Source organism: Saccopteryx leptura, chromosome 1, assembly GCF_036850995.1.
Source record: "Saccopteryx leptura isolate mSacLep1 chromosome 1, mSacLep1_pri_phased_curated, whole genome shotgun sequence".
In the NCBI taxonomy this organism is placed as follows: domain Eukaryota; kingdom Metazoa; phylum Chordata; class Mammalia; order Chiroptera; family Emballonuridae; genus Saccopteryx; species Saccopteryx leptura.
The window spans coordinates 323,036,025-323,061,711 of record NC_089503.1 but is presented as its reverse complement, the minus strand read 5'-3'; the positions used below and the strand labels follow the sequence as shown (position 1 = coordinate 323,061,711).

The following is a 25,687-nucleotide window of genomic DNA, read 5'->3' as shown; positions in this document are numbered from 1 at the left end:
GTTTTAAAGTCTATTTTGTCAGATATTAGTATTGCTACCCCAACAGTTTTTCATTTCCATTTTCATAAAAAGTTTTTTGATCCTTTTACTTTCAGACTATGTGTATCTTTTGTTTTGATGTGTGTTTCTTATAGACAGCATATGTACGGGTCTTGTTTTCTTATCCACGCTGCTACCTTATGTCTTTTGTTTGGAGCATTTAACCCAATTATATTTAATATTTAATGTTATTATTGATATGTAGTTGTTTATTGCCATTTTATTCTTTATATCTACATTCCTCTTTTACTAGAATTTTTTCCTTTTTTCTGTTTACAGCAGGCCCATAACATTTCTTGTATCATTGGTTTGTTTGTAATGAATTCCTTGAGTTCTCTCTCTTTTTTTTTTTTTTTTGGTCTGGGAAGATTTTTATTTCTCCTTCAATTTTAAATGATAGCCTTGCTGGATAGAGAAGTATTGGTTGTGGGCTCTTGAGATTCATTACTTTGAGTATTTCTTGCTATTCCCTTTTAGCCTCTAATGTTTCTGTTGAGAAGTCTGATGTCATCCTTATGGGGTCTCCTCTGTAGGTAATTGATAGCTTTTCTCTTGCAGCTTTTAGTATTCTTTCTTTATCTCTTAATTTTTGTATTTTAATTATGATGTGTCTTGGAGCAGGCCTCTTTGTGTTACTCTTTAATGGAACTCACTGTTCTTCTTGAACTTGTGTGACTTTTTCCTTCATCAATTTAGGAAAGTTTTCAGCTATGATTTCTTTAGTCAGATTCTCTATCCCTTGATCTTTCTCTTCCTCTTCAGGAACCCCTATGATGTGGATGTGATTTCTCTTCATGTTGTCACAGAGCTCTCATAGAGTTTTTTCAGGCTTTTTGAGTTTCTTTTCTTTTTGCTGCTCTGCTTCCTTGCTTTTTTTATCTTGTCCTCTAAATCACTGATTCGATCCTCAGCTTTATCCATACTGCTTTTAATTCCTTTTAGTGTGGTCTTCATTTCTGATATTGTATTTGTCATTTCTGACTGGTTCTTTTTTATTTTTTCAATGTCCTTTTTGATACTTTCTATATCTTTATTTAAGTGCTCATTATGTTCATCCATTGTTGCTCTAAGATCTCTGAGCATCCTAACAAGCATTATTTTAAACTCTGCATCCGGTGATTTGGTTATTTCCATCTCATTTAGATCTTTCTCTGGGGATTTCTCTTTGTTGTTTCATTTGAGTTACATTTCTCTGCCTTTCCATTTTGTTCTTGTATAAGAAGGGTGTGGCCATTGGAGATCTAAGGGTGTGGCCTCTGTGTTCCCTAGGTGTGATCTATCTGAAGGCCTGCCACCTGTTTTGCTGCTGTCTTGAGCGTTGGGGCATGGACATTGCCAGGGCCGGCCCACTGCAGGGGTTGCTGCAGCTTCCGTCTCGCCTCTATGGGCAGGATTGCCTTTGCGTGCCCAGACTGCAAGCCCTGGTTAGGCCCTGGCCTCCACCCCACCCCTGCCAATGTGACTGCATTTACACATCTGTATTGCAAGCCTTGGCCGGCCCTAGCCTCTGCCCTGCTTCTGCAGGTGGGTGGGACTGTGCTCGTGCGCTGGAGAGCAAACATCAGCCCCATGCATGGGGCTGTATTCACGTGCCCTGAAGCACGTTGCAGGCCTCAGCCAGTTCCCCAGTTTCCACCTTACCCCCACGGCCAGTTATGCAGGCATAATGGCTCTCACATGCATTGCCCACAGCCGTGGATCAGATCGTTTTTGTTCGCCTTTCCCACAGCTGCCACTAGCTCCTGGCTTCTGCCCCTGTGGGTAGGACTGTGCTCATGCCTGGGGCACAGCCCCAGAAATAATAAGATTACTTTCACCCCCAAGGGCTGGACTGCGCTGGCATGCCCTGACCACAGTCGCCACTAGCCCCTGGCTTCTGCTTCCACCAACGGGACCACGCTCCTGTGTCCCACTACTTCCCACCCTCTGGAGAGCACTCAGCAGTGTGGGGAAGGAGATGCAGCTCAGAACTCAGCACTCAATACTATATCCCTGATGGCGTCCTGCTTCTAAGTGGTTCTTTGCTCTGACTGAAGCATGGGGAGCTTCTGTTTGGCTGGTGACCTGCTTCCCTTTGCTGGTCTTGCTGGTTCCAGGAAAAATATACACTTTAGATTTGGGAAGTGACTCAGCCCAGGGGTTAGGGTGGCTGTCCCTCCAAGTGTTTCTCTCTGTGCCTCCTAGATTACACTCTCTTCCTGCTACTCCCGTCTCTCATCTCTCCTTGTCCCCTGGAGCCCCGGGTGAGTGGTTGTGAGAGAGGTTTTCTGTGCGGTTCCTTTAAGACGAATTCTGGGTCTAACAATTCTCTTTCTCATAAACAGTATCCTGGCTTGTTTTGCAGCTAAATACTATCTGTACACCTCTTGTAAGTTCTGGTGTTGCAGGCTAGAGCTTCAGTCCTGGGGCCCAGGACTCTCCCTTCTCCAGGAAATTTCCCTCTCACTGCACGAGTCCTTCTGGGCTGCCGCTAGCTCCTAGGAGCTGTGCAGCCCTCTCTGTTTTCCCGCTTTTTCCTACCAGTCTCAGTGTGGCTACCTAGGTGATCTTTGGTTATAGATTCCTCTTGGTTTAGCCCAAAGTTGGTTTTTCCAAATGATTGTTCTTAAAATTGAGTTGTAATCCACTTTGGTTCTGGGATGTGGAAGTTGGTACATCCGCCTACTCCATCTCCATCTTGCTGCCCTGGCTGAAATGTATTTTTAAGAAACAATATTGATTAACAGTTTCAAGCTAGAGAGTAAATGGAATTTTTATATAAAGATTTTTACTCCTGTAAATTCTTAATTGAAAAAAATTTTAACTTTCATTTTGAAAATTACAATTGATTTTTGAAATTAAGAGTGAAAATAGTATGGTTTTTAAAAATTTAATGTTATTCTTACTTAATGAGCCCTTTATTTCCTTGTACTAGTGTCTTTTGAAAAATATACATAACCACAAAAATAATAAGATTACTGCAAGTTTTCTTGAGATTATAATACATTTGTTTTGTTTTATTTTTTGCACAAATACATTTATGTTTTATCCTTGAAATTTTTGCAACCCTATTCAGATTATGTATATCTAGTGCTGTAATTTCTATACTACTATGAATACAAGGAAGAATATTTCTTTTGTTTATTTTTTAATCTTTCTTTTAGATGGTACTGACGCTTGTTATGTAAATTTATAGTTCTGGACATGAAATAGTGCTTTAACATTTTTTTTATTCTCTGGCACTTCATTTTAAACTTTTTGCATATAAAAACCTCTTTTTTAGTTAAAAATATTTTGGGAGGCTTAACTTACAGACCTTGTATTAGAGTGAGATATTTTCTTTAATATTTGAAAGGTTTATGAACATTTTTGATAAATATGAGCAGAAACATGATATTTAAAAATAATATACATGAATATAAAGCTAATATATTTGGCTAATATTCTTAGAAGCACTTGTACCTTTAAAACTATATTTGGAAACCATAAATGTCTTCTTATTTTCCAGTGTTTATGTTGCTATTATGTATATTTTCTGGTAAGTAAATGTGATATTTCTATATGTTCACTTGACTATAGTACTTAAGTCTTAAAAATAATGTTTTTCTAAATTAGTATTTTGATGAGTAACCAATTCAAAATTTGAAAAATTCTAACAATCATATGATTTATTTTTTTATAATGTTCAGGAAGGCTATATTTGCTGACGTGGCTTAATCAAATATTTATTGCTCTGGTGTGAGTGACAATAATGTCTAAGTACGCATTGTATGTTATGGTCTTTTTTTATGGTGTCAAAATGAGTCATGACAGGAAATAAAAAAAAAACTAACCAAGACAAAATATTTTAACTCATCAATTTTTATTTCTACTTTAATTTTTCAATAGATGTGATATTTGGTTAGTCAATGCTTAAAATAAGTCCAAAAATCATAAAAGGCATTTGGTTTTTTTAATTGGAACCTCAAATTATTCATTTTCTTTCATTTATAGCTCAGTATTAAAATAGAACAAGTGAACTAATTGCTTGGCAATATGTGTATTCAATTGCCCTTTTCTTTTGTGTCCTATGCATATGATTTACCTTGGCCATGTGATTATATATGTTTTGTTTTATAATCATTCTCCTTAAAAAAAATTAAGGATGTGGAGATTTAATTTCTATAAAATAATATTTTTTATTGTCATTAGAAAGAACTAATTTAGTTGAATTTTTAATATATCAACTAGCTCTCTTGAATTTCTATGCATCTATGCCCTCTAAAATATTAGTAAAAGAAGTACACCTTTTGATTGAAACAAATGAAATATTACACTGGAAAGAAATAACTGTTGGTATTCCATTAGTTTTTTAAATCATGTCCCTCAGTGTTTTCACATACATCTCCACATAGCTTCCTTATGAAAGTCAAATTCCCTGGATTAGCAGGTGAGGCACTTCAGAATATGTCTATGCCCACCATTGTAGTTTTACCTTTGTTTCTCCCCAATTGGCACTTTATTCTCTAGTGTACTAGATTACTTTCAATTTTCCAAGGTCTAGTTTTTTCAAAACTTCTTCTATTTGACTTGAGAAAACCTTTTACATTTTTCTACCCAGTTTCTACTAGTCTTTTCAGATTTGGCATTCAAGACTAGGTATCAATTAGCCTAAAAAGCTTTACCTAGTCAATAGATATAATAGTTTTGGGGAAAAGAACACAACTATTTCCACAAGGTTGTGTTGGGCTTTTATTTCCAATTTCAATGAAAAATATATGACTTTTATATGTTACCTTATTTTACTTAGCTTATGTCAGGTATCTATCATCATTCCAAAAACAATTTTCTCCTCCTTTGAAAAAGTTATGAAGGTATTTTGCCCATTTCAAACCATGTCCATCCATAAACTTTGCTACCTTTTCTCTGAGAAATATGCATCTCTCCCTTATCCTATATTATTTATATTTGTTGGTTTCTGTGTATGAGTGCCTCTCTCCTTAGTTCCTATAAGACAAGTATCTAATGTTTTGATTTGTATTTCCAAGGTATCAAGTAGTGCCTGTTGGCATCAGATCTATCATCTATCTATCTATCTATCTATCTATCTATCTATCTATCTATCTATCTATCTATCTATCTATCTATCTATCATCTATCTATCTATCTATCTATCTATCATCTATCATCTATCTATCTATCATCTATTTATCTATCATCTATCAACCTAATCTTTCTTTCTTGCTTGCTATTATTTTAAATTAATAATGCATTGACTCCAGTGACCTATTTTAAAAAGTCTATCATAAAGAGAAAAAAGAATCATATTTCTAAATAATTCAAAAAAATTATGTTTAGCAAATAAATAATTACATGCTTATTAGAATAATTCATTTTATTTACTATGGTAAATTAGCTTCTTGGAATTCATTCTTCTTCATTTTTCTTGAAAAATATTTATTTATTTGGGATGTATAGTTTAACACCTTACATAATTTATTAAAATTAGCCATAAATTGCTCCTATATTTTATCATAAGGAATGCACATGGACGTATAGAAATTCACAGTTTATTTACATTTATAATTGTACCTTTAATCTAAAATTTTTATTTTATAGATATGATGAACATTTGTGGTATTATTCATTTTCTCTAATTATTTATTGAGAACCAGTCATGTAATAAATTATGTTTTGAATATTAAAAGTAAACAAGGGTTTGTTATTCACCATCTAGTCCCAGTGTGTTTTGCTATCTGTTTTCTCTTTCTCCATTTTCCTTCTTTTTATTCAGTTTATAGTATGCTAGTAGTTTTCTAAAGGAACAAATAAAATTCCCCTTCTTTATCTAAATAGTTGGTAGATGTACACACAGTCTATTTGAATGTGGACTTTATGGATAAAATTAATAAAGAGCAATATCTTTCTATGGCAGGTCTTACTTCTAATGATGATGATAAATTAATAATGGTGATGATTGGTATTAAAAGGTTTATATAAAAAGTTTATAGTACATACTTTGTAAAATTTTAATAAAACAAAAGGACATGATGACTATAAGTATTTTATATTTCCAATTTGTTTAATAATTAAGAGTAGTATATGAGTACATCATTTTAAAATGAAGACTGATTAAAACTGAACACATGTATGCCTTAAAAATTTGAAAACTCTAAATTGCATTCCTTACAGATACCACAAGATGGTGTATTCTAATTTTTATAGTACTTAATGGTTTTGATTTTGATGCAAATGTTAATATATCAAAGATACCTTGTTTTTCTTTTATTCAAACTTTTAAAATAAATGACTATTTATTTTTCTAATTTTACTGAAGTATAACTTGACCATTTGAAAAGATACAGAGTCTTCCTTCTGAAAAGTCTTAAAAAGTAACTAATGAACATGTGCATTTTAGTTGATTTTCTTTTTTCTTTACCTTTTTGCTGGTTTTAAAAAAAATACTGCTTAAGTTTCTTTCAGTGTGCCATCCAAGAATCTGTTGCACATCTGAAACAATTATAAATCGATTTCAAGTTGTGTGCCTTTGTTTGAAAAGTCCTAGTCTTCCTTTCTAACTGAAAAAAACTGCCTAATATACAAACATTTGTTTTCTCTAGTATTAATTATGATAATATATTGGTTTTGTAAGCATGAGTTATAAGTGATTGTAATAATTTTAATTTTTACAAAATTATTTTATGACATAATTATGGATTAATATTTTATGCTTAAAATTACTCATTATTTCTTAATTATTTGAATGTCTTTCTTAAAAAGTATACATAATTCTGCCTTCTTGCCTTCCAGCAAGAATAGTAATTGTTTTTGTCTGATTTATATAGAAAAATATTTTCTTTCCCATGTAATAAAAATAGATTTGCCTATACAAATTGTTTTCATTGAACACATTGAAAGCCAATCTGGATTCTTGACATGACCATTAACTTAGCATCAAAAATATTCATTTTTCTAATAAGTTTAAATAAATCATAATAAATATGAGAAATAAAAATATAAACTATTGTGCCTGACCTGTGGTGGCGCAGGGGATAAAGCGTCGACCTGGAAATGCTGAGGTCGCTGGTTTGAAACCCTGGGCTTGCCTGGTCAAGGCACATATGGGAGTTGATGCTTCCAGCTCCTCCCCCGAGTCTCTCTCTCCTCTCTCTCTCTCTCTCTCTCTCTATCTCTCTCTCTATCTCTCTCTCTCTCCCCTCTCTAAAATGAATAAATAAAATAAAAATTTAAAAAAATATATATAAACTATTGCTTAGATATTAATTTTTAACTTATGTGTTCTGTATTGAAGACATATATTTATTTTAAGTTTTCTCCAAGATGTCTGATGTACATTTTAAGAACTTCTCAATATTGATTTTTTTTCTGTATATAGTCCATTTTAATCAATATATTTATTTGTGTTATGGAACACTGGTAACATGATATCTCTAAGTAATATTTTTCTAGTCACTGAAAGTTCAAAAACATTATTGAGTGCACATAGAATATTCTTCACTCCATAATTGAATAGCAAATGTAAAAGGCAGCTGTAACTCATAGTCGAACAAATGAATGAAACAACATAATCTGGGGCATGTAAAGGAGCAATTACAATGCTTTAGTGTAAATTTGGATCCTAGGTGAAAGATTATTCACAAGGAAGACATTTTTCAAAGCTAGCTGAGTCTGTATTTCATGGAACTAGAAGAATGAAAGCAGGTTGTTCAAAAATCTTTATACGCTAATTGCTTTCAGAAAGTTGAAAAATCAGTTCTTACAAGAGCAATGCTTTAAAAAAGAAAAGCAATGCTTTTATTCTTGAATAAAATATAAGAATGTAAACACTGTTATAAATCATCATAAAGATTTAAAAATTTTTAAAGTTCTAAATAAATTTTCAATATGTAAAATTTATCTATAAAGCATGATGCTAATCAAAAGTTAAAAGACGTAAATAAACTTTAGACAAATAGTTTCTTTTCTATTTTTTTTATGTTACTACCTTTCTCTGCGCGTGATCATCTTTCATTTTCCATTAATAACCTTTATAAGAGTTAACTAAATGGCTTTTAAAGATGTTTTTTTTACATATAAATATTAAATGATACTTTAAAATGAGAGGATAATCTCTGTGGTGGTCACTAATTTACATCCAAGTCAGCAAAAGGATATTTAAATCATTCCTTTACAATAACCCATACTCTTTTTATGCCTATAAATATGCCTATAAATGATGTTTTAAAATTAAAATTGTAGCATAACAGATAAATTTGTTTTTAAAATAAATTTAAGGCTTTTATAGAATAACATTATTATTATTTTTTTTTTAATTTTTTTTTTTCATTTTTCTGAAGCTGGAAACAGGGAGAGACAGTCAGACAGACTCCCGCATGTGCCCGACCGGGATCCACCCGGCACGCCCACCAGGGGGCGACGCTCTGCCCACCAGGGGTCGATGCTCTGCCCATCCCGGGCGTCGCCATGTTGCAACCAGAGCCACTCTAGCGCCTGGGGCAGAGGCCAAGGAACCATCCCCAGCGCCCGGGCCATCTTTGCTCCAATGGAGCCTTGGCTGCGGGAGGGGAAGAGAGAGACAGAGAGGGAAAGCGCGGCGGAGGGGTGGAGAAGCAAATGGGCGCTTCTCCTGTGTGCCCTGGCCGGGAATCGAACCCGTGTCCTCCGCACGCTAGGCCGACGCTCTACCGCTGAGCCAACCGGCCAGGGCCATTATTTTTTAATGTAAAGTTATCCTTAGAATTAGGTAAATTGCCTGACCTGCTGTGGCACAGTGGATAAAACATTGACTTGGAACGCTGAGTTCGCCGGTTCAAAACCCTGGGCTTGTCTGGTTAAGACACATATGGGAGTTGATGCTTTCTGCTCCTCCTTCCTTCTCTCTCTAAAAATGAATAAATAAAATATTTTAAAAAAACAATTAGGTAAATTATCCATACTATACAGATGAGGGTAAGTGTCTCAAGGGTCAAGTATGTTTCCCAAGGTCAAACATGGCTAGTCTAACTCTATACTATATCATATTACACAAAATAGAAATGGAAAATTTAGCTATTTTTCTTTATAGATTTTTGTCCTGAAGTTTGATAAAATATATGGAGTAAGAGCTTGATTTAGGTAAACAGATTGTGGGCTTTGATCATAAGCACTGTCTAGGCATTTCATTTTCTTATTTTTATGTATGAGTTTTGAAATAAGAGACTTGGGATAAGTTTTCAAGTTTGTTTAACCTTGGATACAATTAGTTAATTTCTATACATGTCTTTTTAAATAAATATATACATGCATAAGTAAATGGATTACAAATGTACCATGAATGAAATGTTTTAAAAAGTATATAATATGTGACAGACATAGAGTTTTTGCCTGTGTCTGACATATAATAAATAGCTGTTGTAATTATTATTCAAAAAGCTGATACATTTTAACTGTTAGTCCTTCAACAAAAAGTGCTTTCTTGTAATTAAACATTAGTTATTTGGATGTTATATATTTTGTTGAAAAATTGTATCATTATGACTACCAGCAAGAATGTGATGAATAGCATTGCTTTTTCTTAAAATACATTTTACAGCTGTATTGACTAAAGTGTTTTTGAAACTTGTCAGACATTTTCATTGATTTTTCTAGCTTAAGTAGGGGATGTGTAAAAATGTATAATGATGCCCCAGTTTTCTTTGTGTATTTCCAAATGCAACATAAAGATATTTGGTGAAGTGTTTCTGTAAAATTCAAGGTTTCTGAAAATATTTTAATCTCTAGCTGTGTTTATTATTGTAAAATAATCTAAGCAAAACATAAGAAGCTTTATCATTTTATTCATTGAGAAAAAAATGTTTTTGTTTTGCACCATAAATTTTTTTATTTGACTTATTATTTAGTTTTTTTAAAAATTAGCATTTATTAAAAAATATAGTCCAGGTAAAAGGCTCAGCTGAAATTATAATCATTGTTAATGAAGTGCACTAATATAATAAAGTATACATAGAATGGAAGCCAAGAGAACAGTATTCTTCTCTTAGCTTTGGTATCACTTATGTGCATAACCTTAGATAGAAAACTTTACTTGAGTTTTAGTTTCTCTAGGTGTAAAGTTACAGTGTTTAAGAGATAGGATCATTAAAGAACCTACTTGTAAAGTCTCATCTAACTGCTGCACAGCTTACCTAAATAATATAATTTGTTCAGGAAGATGGCTGCTATAAAACTGAATATCAAGATCAAAGTTGCTATATATATTTTTTGACCTGAGTGGTTTAACTAGTCATTTTTCATCTCTCATTGCTTCATTACTAAATTCATACAGCCCCAAATCAATTCATACTTCTGATATATAGCATTTTAAAAACACTGCCAATTAAAAAGTATAAGTCAGAAAGAGGGCTCCCAGTAAAAGATACTTATTTTCTTCATTTAATATACCAATATTATAGAAAATATTGCATATTATATATACTGTTAATCCCATTTTCATCATTATGTAGTTAATTTAGTTATTTTTTAATGTGAGACAGTTTTATGCAGGGATCACAGTGACTTTTTGATTTGTCTCTACAACATGTGATATGGAATTCTTGGACAAATGGCCTACAACTCTGAAATTAATTAGAAAAGAGTCTGAGAATAGATTAAGTATCTATAATCAGTTAACAAACAATTTAAACAACAAGCACAAAATCAGTTTGTTCAATACATAATAGTCTACATTTAAATGCTGAGCTGCAAAATCTGATAGAAGCAGCTGGAAGATAACTTGACAGGAATCAAGTATGCAAAAATGGTTAAAATTATTCTAATTAAATATTAAAATATTATGTAAGTTTAAACTGTCAAAGAATAGGATAGTAAGACATAAAATAAAATTTATTCATTAAGAAATATAAATACAGATGAGAGTAGTTTATAATATTTTATGATTATATTTTATTTGGGTTATAAATGACTAATATTTCAACATGAAAGTGATAAGCTTAAAATATAAAAAAATCAAACTGGTTACTTTTTCTCAGTAGCTGTTTTGTTTTTTTTAAAAAAGACATTGCTAAATATAAAGGTTTTAACTTAAAAATGAGGTTCATTAAGTTAGTGTTTAATGTGGATCATATTTACAACTAGATTTGTAATATTAAAAAAAATTGTGTGCTTCAAGTGTTGTCACATCTGTTATATAAAAATGTCTATAAATTAGCAACTTAAAGTACTTAGAATAAATTATTCTATAACAACTATAATGATGTTATTGAGAACATTTATCTGTAGCTATGTGTTATCTTATTATAGCCAAAATAAGAAAATACAGCTTTTAGAAAAAGCAATGCAAACATTGTCAAATTGATACTTTTAAGGTTTCCAGATCTTCATTGTTTTAAGAATTAGAAATGTGTAAATGTGGGTTGCCTCTTCATTAATTATAATAAATTTTATAATGGGTTTTACTAATTTAAATGCAATTACATGCTAACAGCTCAAAGATTTAAATTTTCATTTTCAGGAATCTTCTATTTGGTTAGTGCCACCCTACCATCCAGACACTGTTTAGTAAACTTTTGAAACTTACTAAAAGAGGTTTTTAATAATGGTTAGTATCCTTGTGCCTTTCTTTTTCTTTTTGTAGTCTGTTATATTAATGTGGAGAAACACTTCTGTTGTTGTTTTCACCTTAAGAACGTTATCTTACTTCATAACACAGTTTGTGTGTTTTTATCCCGAAGAGTAATTTGAAAAGCAAAATAGCTTTCTTTCTTTTTTCTTTCCTCAGTCTTGCCCTTCTTTTCATCTCCCCCCATAATGTTTTCTTTTTCCCTTTCTACCTCTTCTACTTCTTTTTCTTTCTTCTTCTTCTCCTCTTCTATCTTGTGTATTATTACCCAGAAAAATTCTTTTAAGTGCATTTGGGTTTTCAAAGCCTTATTTCATAGTTCAATAAAAAGACACTGAAAAACATTCTAATCATTATATGAAACAGAAAAGACAATTTTTTAATCAAATGATGTTAAGACTTTAAAAATAAAACATAGTTAATATTTGGCAACTTACAGCACAGGTAAATGACTATATTTCACAATGATCTCTACAATTGCAACTTTAGATTATTATATATATCAGGATATATAGAACTGATATTCTAAAGCTTAAAAAAAAAAAAGAAAGAGTATGTTTGCCCTTGTGCCACAAAAGTGAATAAGACTTTATAGTATGAAAATGTTTTAAGATTCACTATGTTGATTCCAAACTCTTGCTCAAATTTAAAGGTTTTTATAATTTTTATGAGGATTAGAAGTATTCTATAAGTGAGAAGAAAACCTATTGTTTCAGTGATTTCATTAGTTACTTAAGATAAAACTATTTTTCAGGAATAACTAAATTAACAGATAAAAAATAAAAGTGCTGACAATATTCAGCTAATTGGATGGAAAAAGTGAATAAAACTGGTAAATTGACATATAATCAAGTCTATTCATTGATTAATTAAAGGTAGCTTGATTGAAATTTTTAATCACTAATTTCTTTGTAAACAGATAAAGCCTAAAATGGTAATGGACAAGTTACAAATTGATAATTTTCAGTGTTTCTAAATTCATAAATATTGTTTACATAAGATAATTTTAAATTATAAAAGATCAAAAAATTTTTCTAAATTTGTAAATATAATTTACTTAAGATAACTTTAAATTATAAGTGATGACTTTTTATCTTTTAAATTATAAAAGGAGATTCTAACTTTGATGAAAGTTTTTACCTACATTTTATATTACTTAGCATTATAAATTTTATATTACATAAAATTTTTTTAAAAGAATTTTACATGTCTTTATTTATGGTCTGAAGTTACATATAGGGTACTATATTCATTTTTTATTTCTTAACTTATTAGAAATAAAATTTAAAATGTCATGGTTGAATGGGTATGTACATTTATAAGAATTTTTTCTGAAGAAAATTAGTTGTTTAGAACCACTCTTGTAGTATAGACAAAAATTAATTAATATATTTTCTATAGTTTTTGAACAATGTAACCAAACTAAAAACCAAGATTGCCTAGAAAAGAGTATTATAAATAATGTACCATTTGGGACATTTATTACTTTTAAATGAAGGCTTATTTCAAACAATTCAAAGTTTTTCACATCCTATAGCATTTTTAAGTATCAATGGCATCAAGTTCTGACTTTATTATATTATCTAATCAATTATTCTGTTAAATGTTTCAACAGATAGCCAAGACTAAGTTACCTCAAGACTATGTATTCCTCTCCTTTTTGGAGTCAGATTTTTCCATTTCTACAGTGTTGTCATCATCACCATCTTCATCATCATTGTCATCATGTTCTTAATAAGTACATCTAATAGTAGGTATTAAGAAACAAGAAACACTGTGTCCATGTACTGGCTATCAGGTGTCATGAGTCTTTAAATAGAAATATAATTTATGGATTTCAAAACTGTATAATTTAACACAATAAAACATGCATGGCAGTAACTCTATTACTTAGTGGGGAATTCATGTGTGGCATTTAATCATCATCCATTATAAGTACTAATAAATTAATAATTTTACTATTTTAATGTTATGAAGCAAATACCAAAGTTTTACTTGATTAGTTAACTGGTATGCAATGTATTTCATTAAACTTCTGAAAATGCTTTTTTAAGCAATTGAATTAGAAACATTCTTAAATAAGAGTTAAGGTATTAGGGTCATATATAGCTATTGTTAATTAAGTCAATATTTAAATAACACGTGTGTACAATCAGTACCATGGGAACTTGATCTCTTCTCCTATCATTCATTAAGAGGAATACATAGAAAACCTAGAGGCCAGATGGGAAAACATAATGAGTTTAAATACTATAATGAGTTTAAAGGGACAGAACTAACTTGAGTGAAAACAATGTGCCTGATCAATTAGAAAGTGAGTCCCAAATAAGTTAAAATTTGAGTTATGTTCCGAGGCAAGGGATTAAGTCAGGTTGACCAGAAGAATGAAAGGACATGACAAGGTAGCAGAGCAAAGAAAAACAGAGGAGATAAACTTTGGAGGTACAACCAGAGAAGGTTGTGTGTATTGTGTGTAGAGAAAAAAAATAAATGTTGGGGAGAGCATTTAGGGGAAAGCTGAATCAGAGACGTCATGATGAAAAAAGTAGATGTGGATTTCATCTACTCTTTCTTTGGACAAGAAAAAGCTATTCATAAGTGTTTAAAAAAGTAGATTATTCTGCTAATTGTAAGCCTTTGGGGAAGGAATAGGCTAAACATAAATTTGGGAAGGTCATTAAGGGAACTATTCAGGAAAATATGTCCCTCAAAAAATGAGGATATAGCCAGGAATGGACAAGAAGGTACTAGGGCAGGGACAAAAGTTATGAAATTGATTATCTTGCTGGAGTTTCAGTTGTGATTTTCCCTGTCTCTGCATCAGTCTTCTTTGTCATCAGATTCCTACTTTAATCGAAATATTAGTTTTTCACAAATGATTATGTATGCAAAAAATTTTTAAACCTAAGAAGCATATGTGGTATTAAATTTTTTTATTCTATATTCTTTTGGAGCATAACTTGGTAAACAACAAAGCAGCAACACTTAGGGGAAAAAACAAATCCTCATATGCATAACTGATTAAGCTTACTCATTGTTTTCATACCACTTTTTGGAATTATGTACATGTTTCATACTTGTTCACGTTTTTGGTTGTTTTCTGTATTTTTAGTTTTTGTATAGAAAGAGCGTAAGGCTCAGCACATCTGAATTTCAACTACAATATACAACTGGCCTATGAATATATGATTTATACGCAACTAAAACATGTATTTCAATAGCTGGGAGGGAGACCAACAAAATTTTGTTTCCTATATGTGACTTTATAATAGTAATTTTGAAAAGTTTGTAATAATAAGCCCCAAATATACTGTTTGTAGAAATATATTGCCAATGAAATTAGAATTTTAAAAAAATATGTAGAGAGCCATTTTTTTTCTTTATGGGATAACTTATTTACCAGTACTCAGTTATCAAATCTGATGATGACAAAAAAGTTAATATTTTTTCATAGATTTTTAATGTGCTAAAATTTGTTATTTCATGGTGAAGTCATATTTATTTGTAATCATTAATAATTTTATAGGCCCAATCACAAAATATATAATGAATACCAGAAGTTATTTTCCATATTTTTATGTCTGTGTGAGTGCTATTTTTGTTTTGTTTTGAGATGCACAATGAAGAATCTATGTTTAAAGAAAATTTTCATATTTCAAGTGTAGTCTAAAATGTAGTACATTTCCTCTATTTTTTAATATAAATAATGTATTTCTGGTAATTGATTTGTGTATATGTGCTTGTGTTTAAATTTTAAGGTAGATATATATGTTATGATGCTAATTTTACATCTGAAAATCTTAATATACATGGAATATATGCATTCTTAGTTGGCAGTTCATTTCATTATCAGCTGGAGATTTTCTTTAAACTAGTCCACTGTGATAAAATATTTTAATTATCGTGTGTTGTGTAATTAAAAGTGTGACAATATGTTGTAACCTTTATATTGAAAATTTTCAAACTTGTAAGGCTGTTACATTCACAAGTCTGTTGAGAATAATCTTAGACAGTTACAGTTTATCTGTTCTTTAATATTTTATTTTCTGTGTTGTTCTGTAGAGGTCCTTCTGTAGTGCCATGGTAGAAGAACTGAGGATGTCCCTAAAGTGCCAGCGTCGGTTAAAACACAAGCCACAGGCCCCAGTTATCGTGAAAACAGAAGAAGTTATCAACATGCACACATTTAACGACAGAAGGTTGCCAGGTAAAGAAACCATGGCATAAAGCTGGGAGACCGAACACCCAAGCACAAACTGTCGTCTTTTTTCCAAACAATTTAGCGAGAATGTTTCCTGTGGAAATATGCAACCTGTGCAAAATAAAATGAGTTACCTCATGCCGCTGTGTCTATGAACTAGAGACTCTGTGATCTGAGCAGTTGCAATTGATCGGACTTGATTTATAAGCATCATGGATCAACCAAGTTACACGGGGTTCTACTGTTTATCATGGGTTCCTCCATTCTTCTGAGTGAATGTTACATGCGTATTTTGTGGCTGATTTCAAATGCAGTCCAGTAAGACATTACAGGTTCCTATTGAAGTCCAACTGTTGCCAGGAGATGGAATATCAATGCCCCAAGGGTAACCAGTGAAAATGTCTGTAAGAATAAAAATACTTGGAATCAGCAAAAACTGTAGTATTACAAGAAACAGTACAGTCTTCTGAAACATCCAGACAATAGTGGTGGTGATGTTACTAGCCCCCAACAACTCAATACAATGATCATCTGAAGAGACAATATGTGTTTATAGGACATGAAGAAAAAAATGTAACGCAAAACAAATCAGAATTTCATGACAAATGGAATATAAAGCATTTCTTCATCAGTGCTTTATTTTTTCTTTCTTTCTTTTTGACAATCTGTGTCACTGATTAAGATAGAAATGTCAATTACCACGGCAATGATGTTTTTCTTAAATTTACCTGCAGGAAATTTAACATGTAATTCTACTAGATCCCTACCTATCTACCTGTTCCCCTCACCTGAGCCCCATTTCCTAACTCTACACCAAGAATAAAAAGCAACAGTTGGTTCATAGATTATGAATTAAAAAGTATATTTTGCAATCTTTGTCTTACGTTATGAAAGAGGGCTGGGTATTGATAGTTATGTGGAAGACCGAAGATTTCATTTTAATATTCAGATATGTTCATCTAAAGCCTAGTTCCTGCTAGAAATGAATTTGATGGAGCCTGGGCAGAGATCTCAGTGACAGGACAATGGGGACTAGTCATCTGTAGAAAAGTATGTGTGGAGAACTTTGAAGTGGACTGCGTTTATCAAGACAGTCACAATGTTAAATGAACAAAATTCTTGAGCAGTTTTTTTTTCAAAAAAATGTTCAGGTTTATTTGTGGAAATGCAAGATTTCTATGAAAATAGTTTTTGTATGGAAATTTTTGTAATACTTTTTATCAACAAAATAAGAACATGTGTACCTGTCAGGGGTGTGATGTCAAGCATGAATGGTAGTGCGTGTGCACCACCAACGTTTGGTGAAAACTATTTTTATCAAGAAAAAAAGGAATCATAGAAGAGAAATATTTTCAAGTTAGATAATATAAAAGTTAGGTGCACTACCACCACTGCTTACCATGCTACACCCCTGGTTTCCATGAGGCTGACAACATACTGTAATGAACAATTGTGTGTAAAACGGTAAAAGACACAGATCTCTTGACAACATTGTGATAACAGTTGAGTGCACACAGTTTGCTGTTTGAATCCAATGCACAAAATTGAAAAAAAAATCATTAAAATTATGTCCATTTTACTTTCAGCTTTGCCTTTTATTTTTCTTTGGTATGGATAGATGAATGCACAATATGCTCATTTCATTAAGGGAAGTACACTCCTTAAGTCTTTCTAGGTCATCAAGGATGGCTATGTTCCCAACTACCTGGAGACAGGAAGAAAATAGCTTGAATTCTGAGCTACCACAGATGTAGGATATAATCTTTAGGCTTAGGGCAATTGAAATGAGAAAAAATAGCAGTTATAAAAGCAACAGTCATTGTCTTGCCTCTTCTGTGAGTGGATATTGACTAAGTTCATAGAGTTGGATGAGACTGTATAGTGATTGCTGATCTTATATTTAAAGTCAAACTGATGTCCAATATAAGACCTCTTTGTGCATTGATAATTTACTGTAATTCAGCAAAGGGAGAGGAAGTGATAAGTTCAGTTTCAATGTTTAGTAATAATGTGTGTGGTTTAGATGTTAACATACTCACAAAGCTTTTATATATATTTAAATAACAATTACAGCATAGTTTTTACTAAGCAAAAAAGATACACATTTTAGCTAGAACACTTAACAAAAAAAAAACTTTTGTAAAATATTTCTTTAAATTTACAAAATTTGGATAATTAATTTGCTTATATCAAATTAAATTATAAATTAAATGCCTGTTTTCAGTTTGTTGTATCTGAGGAATTTTAAATTAAAACTCAATATTTATTTTTTCTTCTTCTTCTTTTCCAACTGAGAGGAGGAAGAGGGGAGATAGAAAGACAGACCTGTTTGAGGCCAGTGCTCTGCCCACCAGAGACCATGCTTGCAACTGAGCTATTTTTAGTGCCTGAGGCAAAAGCTCCATGGAGCCATCCTCAGTGCCCAGGGTCAATGTGCTCAAACCAATTAAGCCATGGCTGCAGGAGGGGAAGAGAGAGAAAAATAGAGACAGAGGAAGGGAAGTGAGAGGGGTAGAGGAGCAGATGGTCACTTCTCCTGTGTGCCCTGATAGGGAATTGAATCCTGGCCAATGCTCTACTACTAAGCCAACTGGCCAGGGCCTAAAACTCATATTTCAATGATAATTCTGTCCCAAAATTTAATTTTATAGAGTTACACAATTCACTGCATAAAAATCTCAGCATTGTATTTATTAGTTGTAAATAATATCAAATAACTTTTTATGAAAATGTTCAGATTTTGGAGAATATTAAGCTTTTTATCAATCAGGTTCTAATCAGATTTTAAAGCACTTTTTAGTTTTAATGCTTTATTATATTAAACAACATTATCAGGCAGAAAATGACTAAATTTTTGAGAAATCAGAAAATAATTATTTAGATTTTTGGGTAAAATTTAACAATTGTTTGAAGTATTAAATTTAAAAATTAAAAAGTTTAAAATATCTGCTGTATTTTAACTTAAAGATAATTTTGTATATATAAACAATGTATCAATATAATACTTATCTATTTCCTAAAAGGTTTCTATATTATTGTCAAAACAGATATTTACCTATTCATCAGGTCAATATACATACATGAGATACTGTTCTTAATTTTAATATAATCTAGATTACTTTCAAAATAATTTCAACCACTAAGAGAATTTCTCTTCTAAGAAATACTTCTAGAGTATATCAGAATAAACATTACTCTAGTGTTAGACTCAAAGTATAGGAAGAAAAAAGAGGACATCTGCTCTAGACAACCATATAACCTGATGGCTCCAGGTAATCAATAGAGACACATATTCCACAAATGAATAACCCTAACCAGAATAGAACACTGGAGAAATATATTTATATATACCAAAATTAGGAAATCCTAACCAGATAAAAACACCAAGAATTTATATGTATATATATTTCAGTTAAGTAACACTAACAACTATGAGAATACCAAGGAGATATATTCACATAATTACAACTAAATCACCCTAACCACTATGGGAATGTTATCCTAATCACTAAGGGGATGTGTTCTATTTTACAAACATGTAAAATGTATAAGGGCATTTTAATAATTATAATGTCTCACTATTTTGAAATTCTTATATTATAAAAAGTTTCCTTATAAAATTAAATGAATTTATGTACTAAACATTAACAATTTAAAAGTATTTTAGCAGTCTAACAATGCTGTTATTATAATCACATAAAAAATCATTAGTTTTTCTTGGTATAGAATGCTAAGTTGAAAGTCATTTTCTTAGATAAATTCAAAGATACTCATTTATTGCTTTTTTACTTCCAGTCTTCTGTGGACAAACTTGAAATTTTTCAGATCCCTGATCTTTTGTATGTGACTTTTTTTTTTTAACTCTTTCTCAGGTTTGTTTGATATTCTCTTTTACCACAGATCCTGAAATAGCCCAATATAAGACATTGACCTATTTTCATTCATTGTGCTAGTGCTTGCTGAATGTTTTAATTCGGCTAATGTTGTCCTTCAATTTAGAGACAACTTTCTGAACTATTTTTTGATGATTTCTTTTGTCTGCTTTCTCTACTTACTCTAACAGCTACACTCAATATTGGAGCTCCTGAACTACTGAGTCTAAATTTATAATCTTTGTGCCCCTAGTTGTCATTTATGTAATTTTTATTTTCCAAATTTTATACTAAATTTTCTACTTCTGTTAATTGTTTTAATTTCTATGAGATCTAGTCTCATGGCTATAGTATCTTCTCTTATCTCTGAAGTCATTAATAATAATCTCATGACATTATTTTCTTCTTGAAAAGATCTCCATTTCCTCCCAGTTGTATTTTTTCTGTTCGCATTTTTTAATTTTTATACTTCATAGTAGAGGTTTTTAAAATATTTTTGTTAATTATTATCATCCTGTTAAAGATTTTAAAAAGGAGACAAAAATCTATTTAGGAAGCTGTATGTTCATGGCAGGGTTTGAGGTGGGCGATATTTATCTAACTTGAGGTTCAGCACAGATTCATCTATCATTCAAAATGTTCTCTGAATCTTTTCTCTTAGGCCTTTTAGGTTCCCCCTGAGAAATATTTTTAAATTTCTTGCTTGGAGAATAAGGCCCTGACTGCCAATGTTCTGGTAATCTGGGGTTAAGATATCTTGAGATCTGAATGCATTCAACTGGACCTGGAATCTTTTAGTCTGGAGCCATTTTATTTTTCCTTTTTTGAAACTACTTTTCTATACTTTTACTGAGTTGGGAGAGAACAGGCTCTCAGGTGTAAAAAAAAAAAGAGAGAGAAAAAGAGGAAGAACGTAGGAATCCACTGTTTTCAAACTTCACTTAATAAAAATGAAATCCTCCTTGTGTTCTCCATCCTGTACGGCTAATTATGAATGTACATTGTTCAGCTGGTTCCTGTATCTTGGAGGATTCTGTGATAAAAGTAATCTGATTAGTTGTCAGGTTTTTACATTGCCCACTTGGGATTATATTTTGCTTCAGTCTGGTTAGTTAAATCATTAGTTCATATGATTTCTCCTAACAAAAGTTTTGTTGAAAGTTTTACTTCTCTGTTCTCTTTATTATTAGAGTTTTAAAAATGAAATAAAAATCTACTGCAATTATTATGGGTGAATAAGAAGCCAAATTTCACATATGCATTTAATTCATTTAATTTGACATATGCATTTAACATAATTTAATAAATATGCAGATTATTATTAATGACTAGCATATGCCTTGAACAAGAACTCTTTATACTGAAATCTAGTATAGGAAGCAAATAACTAAAACTACTGCAGTTCAAATAAAGTAGAAATGGAACAGACCTTCCTCTTGTAATTTCAAAGAATTTAATATTGCCAAGTTTCTCTTCTTTCCAAATAATTTTTAAGTCTATATGTTAAGTAGACTTTTACAATGAAAATTAATTTCACAAAATGGAGCCAAAAATTATTTCTGAAATGGGGATTATTTCTATTTTATTATCTGTCAAATAACACTAAATTTTGGAAGCCAAGGTAATTTATAACCTAAGGGCTAAAGTCTAATTCAAAACATTCCAATTCTTATTTTATAAGGAATACTTTCTTAGTGAACCATAATGAACTATACAATTTTAAGAATTCCCTTTAATCTATTGCCTTACACTGTACCTTCCTTTCATATTTATTATGATTGTAATTTTAAAAAATTTTAGATTTTATTTATTGACTTTTAGAGAGAGGGGAGAGAAAAAGAGAGAGAAAGAGGAGGGAAAAGTGGGAAGCTTCAACTCATAAGAGTTTCTTCTTGTATGTGCCCTGACCAGGCAAGTCAACAGATTTGAAACAGTGAACTCAGCATTTCAGGTCAACATATAATCCACTGTGCCACCACAGGTCAGACTTAAAATACTTTTAAACATATATATCCCTGCTTTATTTCCAAGTACAATTACTGTTTTCCTACATTTTCACTAGAAATTTTCACAATAGAATACTTAAAAAACATAACACTCTCAATTGCTTTAGTTAACCCTAAAGTCAATCTGTAGAGTTTAATACCTAATAATCATAAATACACTGAACAATATAAAATTATATATTCTACTCACCGTAGTCATAATTCATGTTAAATGGGGAAATATAAAACATACTATACATATATGATCCTTCTATAATATTTTAAAATACTTTTTAACATTACCCTATATCTCAGCTTCCAATCTAATATTTTCATATGGTTCAGGATAGATGCTATAGCTCCAGCCACTGTATTCACATTTCTACCAACAGAATACTTTGGTCAGAAGTTAGTGATGTGTCCACACTTGTCTGTAAAACAGGATAGGAAATGTAGACTTAAATTCAGGCAGCAATACGTCAGATAAAAGGCAAGGGTTCTGCCTCACCTGTGGTGGTGCAGGGGATAAAGCGTCGACCTGAAAATGCTGAGGTCCCCAGTTCGAAACCCTGGGCTTGCCTGGTCAAGGCACATATGGGAGTTGATGCTTCCAGCTCCTCCCCCCTTCTCTCCCTCTGTCTCTCCTCTCTCTCTCTCTCTCTCTCTCTCTCTCTCTCTCTGTCTCTCCCTATCCTCTCTAAAAAAAAATGAATAAATAAATAAATAAAAAATAATAAAAGGCAAGCGTTCTATTACTAGGGAAATGTATAAACAGATATGGGAAAAGAAATTGCAATTTTTGTCATTCCTAGTATTTTGCAGTCTTTTACCCCAGCACACTAAATCCTATCTTGTTCTATTAATTCCCTTTTTTTATTTTTTTAAATTAAAGTACAGTTGACATACATATTATTTCAGATGTAAAACATATTGATTCAATATTTATACAACAGTTCTTACAGTGTGATGACTCTGATAGATCTAGTAACCATCCATCCCAATACAAAGGTCTATTTTCTCTATGGTGTATATTACATCCCCGTGACTTACTACTTTTTTATCTCACCGGAAGTTTGTACCTCTATTCCCCTTTATTTTTCTCACTCATTCCCCTCTCCATCTGACAATCATCCATTTGTTCTCTGTATAATATTATAACATTTGTATAATATTTGTTAACCCACTATTTTGCTCATTTCTCACTCATGTGCCATCTACCACTATCATTCTCTCTTTTTCTTATAAACCAGATTCTTTCATATCTTAGTGATTTCCTTTATATTTCTTTTATCACCTTCCCTAATGGAAACCTGGATTTTCCTTTATGACACTATTTTTCTTGAAGCAATAGTAGAAACAGTTGACAATTTCTTTGTTCTGCAAAACACTGTTATTTTCATTATAGCTAAAGATGTACCTTTTTTCAAACCATTATTTTAATCCCAAAATACTCTTTCTCATTCTTTAAAAACTTGGACACCTTTATTAGAATTAACCTGTAATTCTGTGCCCTACCAACTTTAATTAATTATGTATGCACCCATTTGTTTATATTAAAAAATCTGTGAACCTACAATATGATCCAAGCTTTCTGTTAGATACTGGCTAAGCAATGATGATCGAAAAGAGACATGGTACTTGCTGGTACAGTTCTAGAAGAAGAGGCTAATCTTAATCAAATACACTAAATATAAAAATACAAACTGAAAAATGCTGTTGTAAGAAGTACTCCTTTTTGTTATTTTCTGATGAGACATGAGACTTTCCTTACTAGATCTCAAGCAATACAGTTTAATAGTTGAAGATATTATAAATTTGATTATATTTATAAAGTATGAACATAAAAACATTTATTGGTCTAATAAGACAAGCATGCTTTGCTTCATTGTGCTTCACTTTCTTGTGCTTTGGAGATACTATGTTTTTATATATTGAAGGTTTGTGGCAACCCTGTGTTGAGAAAGTCAATCAGTGCTATTTCTCCAACAGCATTTGCTTACTTCTTGTTTCTGTGTCACATTTTGGTAATTATTGCAATATTTCAGATTATTTAAGCATTTTTATGATAATCTGTGATCAGTGATCTCTGATATTACTGTTGTAACCATTTATGGTTGCCACAAACTGCTCCCATAAGAGACAGAAAACCTAATAAATGTGTGTTCTGACTGCGCCACTGACCAGACATTTCCCTGTCTCTCTCCTCCTCCTCAGGGTTCCCTATTCTCTGAGACAAATGATATTAAAATTAGTCCAGTTAATAAGCCTACAAAGACTTTTAAGTGTTCAAGTAAAAGAAAGAGTCACATATCTCTCACTTTTATAAAACTGGAATAATTAAGCTTAGTGAGGAAGGCATGTTGAAACCTAAGTTGGACTGAAAGTGAAGCCTCTTACTCCAAGCAGTTAGCCAAGTTGTGATGCAAAGAAAAGGTACATGAAGAAAATTCAAAGTGCCGCTACCATGAACACATGAATGATGAGAAAGTGAAACAGCCTTATTGCTGATATGGAGAAAGTTTAGTGGTCTTAATAGAGGATCAAATGAGCCACAAAATTTCCTTACCCTATAGTCTAATCTAGAATGAGGCTCTAACTCTCTTCTCAAATCTACAAAGGCTGAAAAAGGTGAGGGAGCTGCATAGAAAAGGTGGAAGCTAGTAAAGATTGGTTCATGAATTTAAGAACATGCATCCATTGGCAGCTCAAGGGTCAAAGCTTAATTTTTACTTTCAAGTCTTATTATTGAAGAATATATTTCATAAGGCTATAAGTGCCAATAATAATGACTCTTCTGCTAGATCTGGGAAGGTTTCACCTTTCTAGATGTCATTAAGAATATTCGTAATTCATGGGAAGAGGTTAATATATCAACATTAGCAGGAGTTTGGAAAAACTAGATTCCAACCTTCATGACTTTGATGGGTTCTACACGTCAGTGGAGGAAGTAACTGTAGATGTGATACAAATAGTAAAAGAGCTAGAATTAGAAGTGGAACCTGAAGGGATGATCAAATTGCTGCAATCTCATGACAAAATTTCAACAGATGAGAAATTGTTTTCTTTGTACTTTCTTGAGATGAAATATACACCATAAAGATGTTGTGAAGATTGCTGAAATGACAAAAAAATAGAATATCATATAAACTAGTTGATAAAGCAGTGGCAGGGTTTGAGAAGATTGACTCCAATTCTGAAAGAAGTTCTGCTGTGTGTAAAAAACTATCAAAGAGCATGGCATGGTACAGAGAAACTGCATAAAAGAGTCAATTGATGCAGCAAAATTCAGTCTTAAGTTAGTGCCATAGCTACCCCAGTCTTCAGCAACCACCATCCTGATCAGTCAGTGGCCATTATCATCAAGGTGAGACCTTCCACCAGCAAAAAGCTTACAATTCCCTGAAGGTTTACATAATGATCAACATTTTTTAGCAATAAAGTATTTTTTTTTAAATTGAGGTATATACATTGATTATTTTTAGAATCATGATATTGCACACTTACTGGACTGCTGTATAGTGTAAATAAACATAACTGTTATAAGCATTGCGAAACCAAAAAAAATTTGTGTGAGTCACTTTATTATGATATTCACTTTATTGCAGTGGCCTGGAACTAAACCCTCATTATCTTCAAGGTATGCCAATATTATTGGTTTATGTCTTCCTCTCAGGAATGCATAACTTCTGTGAGCTTCAAAGCTTGGCACAGGGTAAGATTCTAATGGGGTTGAAGAACATAAACTGATATGTAAAGTGTTTTAGTTCATTACTGCTGTCCTATTATTCATACTAGCAATTTTCCACTATGTGCAAATATGACACCATAACTTTCTAGGTTCTAATTTGATCTTTACTACTGCCACTTACACATTTTCCTCTTTTTCTTACAAAGGTGCAAGAAAATATTCTACAAGTTTTACTTGGATTTGTTTGTTTATTTTGTTCTGTTTTATATTTCTTGCTTTTCTTTCAGGGTAAAAGTAAGTAGTAACCTAACAATTAATTTGAAAAAT

At 31.8% G+C, this 25,687-nt stretch overlaps 1 protein-coding gene across 3 annotated transcripts in view; it reads left to right on the top strand.

The window, feature by feature from the left end:
* GRIK2 (glutamate ionotropic receptor kainate type subunit 2) overlaps positions 1-17,344 on the top strand; it is a 681,135-nt gene extending 663,791 nt beyond the window's left edge. For 2 of the 3 annotated variants that reach the window (XM_066358812.1, XM_066358814.1), the window contains one exon: positions 15,677-17,344. In XM_066358812.1, coding sequence (XP_066214909.1) covers positions 15,677-15,841 — 165 coding nt within the window. In that variant the 3' untranslated portion in view covers positions 15,842-17,344. Of the gene's footprint in view, positions 1-11,506; positions 11,594-13,229; positions 13,326-15,676 lie in introns of those variants that run through there. The other variant, XM_066358813.1, reaches the window with a different exon arrangement.
* The last annotated feature ends 8,343 nt before the right edge of the window (positions 17,345-25,687 follow it).